Source organism: Benincasa hispida, chromosome 6 (assembly GCF_027475165.1).
Source record: "Benincasa hispida cultivar pf3 chromosome 6, pf3_genome.v1.1, whole genome shotgun sequence".
NCBI lineage: Eukaryota > Viridiplantae > Streptophyta > Magnoliopsida > Cucurbitales > Cucurbitaceae > Benincasa > Benincasa hispida.
In genome coordinates, this window is record NC_143483.1 from 611,139 (window position 1) to 619,804 (window position 8,666).

The 8,666-nt window shown below is 36.6% G+C and overlaps 1 protein-coding gene across 1 annotated transcript; it reads right to left on the minus strand.

The window, feature by feature from the left end:
* Positions 1 to 1,485: 1,485 nt before the first annotated feature.
* Positions 1,486 to 8,225, minus strand: LINC1 (little nuclei1). Its single transcript, XM_039035130.2, has 8 exons — positions 7,455 to 8,225; positions 6,762 to 6,971; positions 5,858 to 6,111; positions 5,474 to 5,744; positions 5,310 to 5,393; positions 2,809 to 4,940; positions 2,363 to 2,519; positions 1,486 to 2,104 (listed from the first exon to the last, which is right to left on the minus strand). The coding sequence occupies exons 1-8, from the start codon at positions 7,734 to 7,736 to the stop codon at positions 1,856 to 1,858; spliced, it is 3,639 nt and encodes a 1,212-aa protein (XP_038891058.1). The 5' UTR covers positions 7,737 to 8,225; the 3' UTR covers positions 1,486 to 1,855.
* Positions 8,226 to 8,666: the final 441 nt, after the last annotated feature.

The following is an 8,666-nucleotide window of genomic DNA, read 5'->3' on the forward strand; positions in this document are numbered from 1 at the left end:
TCAGGGGTTCTTGATGAAGCAACTCATCATCAGCGAGGCACAAATGGGAGAAAAGTCGATCATCAGGACAAGAGTATAATTGTTTTGGTTTCAGTATTAACTCTTCCTATTTTAAGAAATGTAAGAATGCATTTAGTAAGCAATCTACATTACGTTTTATTTTCAGATCCAATGAGTTCGGTGCAAGCATTTTAGATTATGTTTTAAAAATTGTTTTCAGATTCTGTGATCAAACAAAATTTTGAAAACATCATTTTTATGTTTTCCTTGTGTACCCAGATTTTGAAATTGAAATTTAAAATATATAATTATATTAAAAAGAATAAAATCAATAATAAATATAGTATTTTATGTATAAACTCAATTACTTATATAAAATTAGAACATGTATTATATAACATAGTATATATTACATGATAGTACAAAATAATTATTATTATATAAAAATTTCAATATAAAACAAATTCATAAATTAATTTAGTGATAGCCAACAATAGTGCTCAATTGGCATGTATTGAGGACTAAGAGGTTCGTGGTTTAAATCTCACCTCCAAATTTGTACTAAAAATTGATTTAGGAGAGTATATTCAAACTAATATTTAGCCCTTCGAGTCTACCCACCCCCAAATTTATATTAGAACTTAATTTAATAATGGTTTATATTCAACCTAATAATTAATAAACTATAATTAGTTTTACAATTTAGTTTTAATATTTGGTATAAAGATTTTTTTTTATTATTATTATCTTCCCCTTTCCCTCGGGCTTCTTTGTCCTCTTCTACTGTCAAGACTGCTTCGTTGTTTCATCTTGTATTTGGGTTTTTGTCGTCATTATTGTGATCTTTAGATATTTCATCTATCGATGAAATGATTTCTAAACAAAAGAAAAATCATCGTTATATTATCATTTAATCTAATATCCACTCGTCAAATGTTACTCTCTAACCTATACAATTTGAAATCATACTCATTTTACATACTAGTATTGAGTACATTGCCCTTAATTTGTTAAAAATGTAATAAAGATAAGAACTAAAACTGTAGGGTTTTTTTTTTTTTTTTTTAAGTTCAAAGACTATTTTGAAGTTTAAAGACAAAATAGCATAAATTTGGAATAGAAGGCCCAAGACAATCATTTTAAAAGTTAAAAAAGAATTATGTGCTATGAGCAGGATTTCCTGTAGTTTTAATTTAAAAAGCTGGTAAATGATGAACATACAGAACTCTCTTCACTTTTTAACCATTCAAAAGAGGGAAAACAATTACACAAAGCATCGTACTTGCTTGTTGCCCAAAGTATAATTCACTTTTGAATCTCCTAATCATAACGTCGTCTTTCCAATCAAACAATTGTAACAGAAAGTAAGCACGAGACTGCATCAGATGAGAGAGAAGCAAAGAAGAGAGTAAAATGTTAAATATATTATCTTCAAAAACCGACTACCAAACACATTTATTGCAGAATAGTGAGAGATAGAATCAATAAGTTAAAACAATCATTCAAGAACTAACAAAGCTGCAAACATTTTGATACAAACAAATTTTGATGAGTAGCCGAGAATCCACGGTCAGCGGCTACTGCAACGTCAAATATCTAGCTAAGGACAAGGACCGTCGTCAAGAAGAAAAAAAAAATACATATATAAAATGGCTGGATAATCCTGAATCCTAAAAGAAAAAGAGGGGAAACAAAAAGCAAATCCCTCTGGCCTGATGAACAATTCATGGTTCTAACTACATTTGAATTCTTGTTACACATCTAAACCTTCTCTCTACCATTAATCAATACTACACAAGTTGACCCCCCACTTAGCGATCAACAGTCAACATTATTGAGAAGGGTTTAGTAATGGTCACGTTGTGAAAAAGGTCCAGAGCTTCTTCCCTATTGAAACTTCACCTGGATGTTCTGACTCTTCATCATCATCCTCATCTTCATTTTCAACTTCCTCACAAGACTCACTTCTGTATTCGCTGCGACCCCCATACTTGCTTGCGTTTTCAGGTGATCCATTCACTTCCTCACTCAGAGATACCATATCAATTGAGATTTTCGACGTGCCAGCAATACCATCATCTTGATTATCTCCAACTGTACCACACTGCACACAATAAAAGACCATGACATTAACGTATCAATCACCAGAGTTTAATCAACATTCACATTGCTGCATCATGGACCATGATAGACACAACATTGAATGTAGGAGGGAAGGTCAAAACCATCCGAAGTTGAGACATAAAAAAAATAATTAAATAAAATAACACACCCCGTCTCCTATTCAGAGTTAAGACAAACATTAAAATAAATACAGTTATAAAATCATGAAGCTCAACTAGAAATTAGGATTAAACCGTACCCTTACAAGGTGAGTACTTCCAGCATTGTCGCTAGCAACCCCCATTGATGGTGTAGGACGAACTCTTGAATAGTGAGCGTCTTCCTCTGTACGATTCACAGGAGCATCTTCTTCATTTTCTTTACTAACGTTAGAAGGGTCTTTAGAAGCACCTACACTAAATAAGTAGCAAAAAAAAATCAGATTAAGATAAATCATAACTTGGCTGAAAATTTATCACGAAATTAAAATTAGAAAGTGATTCTTCAAAGGGTTGGGTTGGGAGACAAATGCGGGTGCCAGTAACCACGCACATGCTCCGCACGCTTATATTTCATTTCTCTCTTTTTCATAATAATTTTTATCCATATAGACTGAAGGGCCATGGGAAGGGTGACGTAGTGTAACAACCTATGCCTCAGTTATTTTTACCCCAGTTTTCCCAACCTTAACGATCAGAATCTTACACTTTAGTCCGCCGGAGATTGTATCGTTTTTCAGGAACTGCAGCTGGGACAGCCCTCTGTCGTCTTTTCCGTGGTTGGCCTTCCACAACACTGCCAGAGCGTACCTCACTGTCATCGTTATCATTCTCACCCATAATTTGAGATGAATTAGCACGTGTCCTCTTCCGTAAATTCCTTTGTCTGCCCTTGCCAGCAAGACTAGATTCATCACGACTCTCATTATTCAGCTGACTAGAATCCTCAGCAGCATTTCCATTTGGATAATCAACTTGTTGAGTTTCCTGAAGCTCCCCAATAATAGCCTTAGCATCTTCAACAACTGCCTTAACAGACCGAGTTCTATTGATTTTAGGCTGTCCTCTCTTGGGACGTGGTTTTCGCTGCTTCTCCCTTGCATCAGAAGGTCGGGAATCAACTGCAATTTCTGGTGCCTTACTATTAATGTTACTTAGATTATCAGTTGAAAAGTTCTGACTCGGTTCTACTTCCCTACCACTAACATCAGACTGAATTCTCTTGTCATCAAGAGAATCACTTGCAATTGCAAGAGATAATTCTGCCTCATCTTCACCTGCAGACATTCTCTTGGAGGGTTCTGCCAGATCATCATGTTCATCTGATGCTGGTGCTGGCGCTTCATCATCCTGTTTCTCAAATGCTGGAGATGCAATCTTTTTACCTGGGGAGAACCTAAAAATCTTAGAAGTGCACTTACGAAGCCAAGAAATGGTTCCAGCAGATATAGGAGATTTTTGACCAGCTATGCCTGGAGTCTGTTCACCATTTCGCACATCAGAAATACCCAGATTTCCACCAGGAGATACCTGGAGTCCTTGAATCTCCATATATCTGTCAGGCAGTCCAAGGACATAAGCATTTTCAATACCATCCAAAGATTGTAAATCTGAAAGCACAAACTCAGATGCTATTTCCCCACAGTTCTTGCAGGTCATGTGTTTGTCAACATATGAAATAAATCGATCTCTCTCCGCAACAAGTCGTTCTCGCTGGTCTTTCAACTTGTTGCTTAGTTCAAAAAGCTCTTCAATGTCCTTGCGTATTTCAATTCTCTGCCTTTCCAAATGTTCTTTATTAGCTTCAGCTTCCTGCTTTTCTTTCTCAGTTTTAAGTCTCTCAAGTTTCAGCTCGTCCATTTCTCTTCTAGCAACATCTCTCAAAAACTTAATATTCTCCAATTCTCTCTCCTTCTCTTCCTTGAATGACTTCTCTTTCTCACGGAATTCTCTTTCCATTTCTTCCACCCGAATCTGCATGGCAGATTCAAGCTCTCTTTTCTGTAGTTCAAAATCATGCATCATTTTACTTCTCTCACTTTGAGCTTTTTCGGCAACGGCTGATTTCTCATGCTCCATGCTAGCTGCAAAGGATTCTTGAGCTAACTTCAGATTGTCCTGCTCTCTATGGATATAAGCTTCAGTTTCTGTTCTCTCATTTTTCAACCTTTCCTCCTCGGAGAATATCCTTTTTTCAAATTCTTCCTTTTGCAGTAAAAGATTCTTCTGCTCTTTCTCAACCTGAACTCTTTTTTCATCCAGCTCTTCCCATTCTCTTTCAAAAGTTTCTTTCTGTTGCTTCAAATCCTCTGCTTCCTTCAGTAGTAGTTCTTTTTGTTGCCTATATTTCTCTATCTCTTGTTTCAATTCTGACTGCAAACGGAGAAAATCAGACCTTTCTGTCTCACTCACTTTAAGACTTTCCCTCTCTTCATGTAATTTCAACAGTTGTGCTTCATTCTCGGCTCTAATCTTCTCCACTTCAGCCTTTAAACTGATCAGATCCTCTTTATCAGCAAGCAATAGTTTCTTCTCTGCCTCAAGATTCTTTTCCTCGGATTTCATAGACTTCTCTCTTTGTTTCAAAGCTTTGAACTTCGTATCATAGTCTGCCTCTTTCTCCTTGAATTTCTCTGTTCTCTTTTCCAGTGCCTGCTCTCTTTTCCCAACCTTTTCCTCCATGTGCTTGATTTCAGCTTCCTTTTTCTCTACTTCAGACACTTTGTTTTTCAATTCTTCATCCAAAGATTTTCTCTTTTGATCAATTTCTAGCTCAAACTCAACCTTCTTTGCATCTAGAATGGCATTATGTTCATCGAGAAGCTTTTGAATCTCAACCTGTTGACATCGGATTGGGTAAAATAAATAAATATATAAATAAATAACTAGACTATTTAAAAGGTAGGTGCTGAATTTCTTTGGAAATAAAATTTGACATCAAAGAAGACACTGAGAAGAGTAAAAAAAAAAGGCAACTCATACCAATTCAGTTGATATCAAACATATAATCAAACTAATCTGAAGAGAATTAAAACCGGTTCTGCAAAATATGAAAACTTCAACAACTATCAATTTTTTATAGGAGATCAACTATTTAATGACTAAAATGAAGATATGACCAGTTTGATTGTAAATGGGATGCATTAAGAAACTGCCATTAAAACTGTGTTCTCAGGTACTATATGGCAAGTGGGTTAAGAAACTTACCCTTTCACGAGCACTGAGCTTTTCCTCCAGCACAAGTAACTCCTTCTCTTTTATCTCTAAGGAAACTTTCAAGGAATCGGATTCCTGCATCCAGAAGAAACTGTAATTTTAAAACCAGTAAATATAATTCTCTGCATATCTGTTGCTTGAAGAAAGATACTCGCCTGCTCTTTCAAAGCTATGTTAGCTAGCCTACTACTTATATCCTCTTCTTTCCTTTTCAGAGCTAAATTAGCAGAGTCAATTTTCTTCTGAAGCTCTTCAAGATCTTTCTCTTTCTGTTTCACCATCCTGTCATTCTCATTTGCCCTCTCCTCTCGCTGATTAAGAATTGTTTGACCCTTGGCAAGTCTCTCTTCTGCATCTTGCAACTTTCTTTCCCATTCCCGCAACTCATCGCGTTGCTTAGACATGGTAGCCTCATGAGCTTCCCGTCTAACAAAAGTCAACATTAAAAACACCATTTTAAACTTATATTTTTTTGGCTCTAGAGAACAGTTACAAGAAGCCAATAAGAATTAAGACAACTATCCAAGAGGAATGCATACTCCGCATTGAAGGATAGACGATCCCTCCTAAGTGCACCTTCCCGAGCCTCCAGATCTTGCAGCTTCCTCTCCACCTCAGAATTCTTCCTGCTCACCTCGGCAAGTTTTGCGTCAGCAGCACGCAGTTTTGCCTCCACTTCCAAAGATTTTTCTTCAATGCTAGCTACTAAAGCATTGGCTTCAGCTAACTTTGAATCACCAGTAAACTTAATTTCAGCATTTTCTGCACGCATCTCATGAAGAGCCTTCTCCAGCTGCATGTCAACATCCCACGTAACAGCAGTTTAATCAAAAAGTAACCCAAGAAAAGAAGACTTGGGAAGATATGCGGGTGGCAAGGAACATTTAATGGAACTAGAGAAGAAAAAGTAGGTTCAAAAAATTCAAGCCCTCAACCTCAAGACCTAGGTTTTACTAAACAGAGAGAAAAGGAGAGAACTTGAATGAAAACCCGCTAATTCAAATGGTCTTAAAGTAAAACAGTAAATATGCATTTTATTAAACTGAATGGAACACTCCTCTTCATATAGTCATCTATCCTAACCAATAAATATGTCAAAAGCAAAACTCGATATAACCCAATCAGTACCTTAAAAACCAGCATTCCAGAAGGCAGAAACCAAGGTATCTCATTTGAATGCCCAAAAAGACTCAAAGACAGTAATATGTCCTAACTGAAACCTACACTACGAAAATATCCAATTTGCAGTTCTGCTGTTATTTAATACACATAATCTCCAAAGTCATACATCGCATAGTCCCATTAACAAGAACCAAATAGCAAACATGCCAGAAGGCAGGAGATTATAATAAGACCTATAAATAAAATCTGTGAGAGGAATGCCAGAGAGAATTAACGATATGTCAGTATCAGTAAACAAGATATAGAAAGCTGGAGCCTTACATCAAGAACGCACTCCTTCTCAACACCCAATGCCTTCTTTAAATTTTCCTCTTGCTTCTCAGCATCAGATATTGCAATCATATGGGCCATTTGTTCTCTTTTGAGAGTGTCTTTTGCGTCAGCCAACGCTTGTTTAAGCTCTTCATATTTTAAAGTCCAATCCTTTTTCTCAATCAAGAGAAGCCCCATGTTGTACTGGTACTCAAACAGCTGTTTAATGAGAATAAATTGGAAAATAGTTAATAACTAAAAACAGTACACCTGTAGCATGGGTATGTAAAACTACACTGCTTCCAAACACTTGGCGCAAAAAGAAAAAAGCTGAGCTTGAAAAATTAAGATACTTGAACAGATCAGGAACTCCATCTTCCACCAAAAACTTTTAAAAAACAGAAACTATTAGCCCATTATACTACATAAACCAACTTAGCAGCATAATCCTATTCTAGGGCCTGCAACTTCCACAATTCACACGCGTTCAACATCTCATTCGATCATTTCCTCTGCTGTAACTGTAATATTGGTTTGCAATTGCTAGCATAAGTCGAGTAAATGACCATAAGAACAAACCACTTCAACTCCGAACGACATTGTGAGCCAGATGCTCCAAACTTATCCAAATTAACGAAAACAATCCACTTAAAGAGGCAAGAACATGAATACTCGACAAAATCGTGAAAAAAATCAACTAACCTCGTTTTCAAGTCTCGAGATCTTCTCAGCCAACCCTTCTTGGTCCAAGGCGGCCGCCTCAGCCGACCCCACAAACATCTCTCCTCCATTTTCAACTAAAGTACCCGAAAGAGGCGTTGCAGTTTCACCAAAAGCAACAGTCTTCCCCTTGATCCCATCACCCCTGCGACTCAAATTAGGAGTAACAGAGTTGGGATTCGAAGCAGAACCGGCTCCAGTCTTCTGGGTCCCGGTTTTAGGCGTGAGGGGCCAACCAGACCAAACCTTCTGCGGCGTAAACATCACGAAACTCTCAACAAAATCAACCTCGGAACTAAACCCAATTCCACAGATCGTGAATTCAACTTCATAAGCATGCGAAAGCCCAAAATTCAGCGGTGGGTGGGTAGAAAAACCCTTGCAACTCCCCAAGAACTACTAACCCCTCAACCCAAACAAACAAAAACACCCACAAGGAGATTTAAACAAGATATGTACCGAATATTCAGTTAGCCCTAACCCAGCGCAATCGGAAGCCACAGAATTCCGTGAAAAAATAAAGAAAAGAAGAAGAAGGAAGTTCCAAAATCAAACGAACTTGAAATCAAACCTATCAAGTTTCTCGTGATTTCCAGTTCTATTAAGAGAACCCTAGGTCGGACGTGAACGGAATTCCCAAATTCAGGCGAAATGAAGATTTGAAATCCGACAACGTCTCACAAATCGAACCGATCCCCCTCCCTCTCTCTCTCTCTCTAATCTTTCTATTTTATCTACAGCCTCCTTTTGTGCGCTTTTTTGCGGACCACTTGTTAATTTCTACGGGCCCCAACCGCAAACTCCACCCCCAAAATTACCATTTTACCCTTACCTTACTCCATACATTATTTGAGCGATTGGAACAATGTAGCTGACAATTTTAAACTCTAAAAAAATTAAGTCCCGTTTGTAAACCTATTTTATCTTTTATTTTTATCTTTTAAAATTAAGTCGGATTTCTTTTTTTCATTTTTTATAACGATTTACATCTTTATATAGTACAGGAGTTGAATTCTTAATCAAATTTTAAAATAATAATAATAATAATTAAAAACTATTTTTTTTCATTTTCAAATTTTGACTTAGTTTTTAAATTATTGGTAAAAGTAAATAACTAAAGAATAAATTGGGAAGTATAGATAGTGTTTATAAGCTTAATTTTAAAAAACAATAGCAAAAAAATTAATTGTTATT

Bases quoted from the DNA above. Each gene is read 5' to 3' on its own strand.
- LINC1 (XM_039035130.2), bottom strand. From the start codon at position 7,736: ATGTTTACGCCGCAGAAGGTTTGGTCTGGTTGGCCCCTCACGCCTAAA. The intron at 4,941-5,309 runs GTAAGTTTCTTA...CGATGTCAACAG, and splicing joins AGCTCAGTGCTCGTGAAAGG to GTTGAGATTCAAAAGCTTCT. The intron at 2,105-2,362 runs GTACGGTTTAAT...TATTGTGTGCAG, and splicing joins GAAGTACTCACCTTGTAAGG to TGTGGTACAGTTGGAGATAA.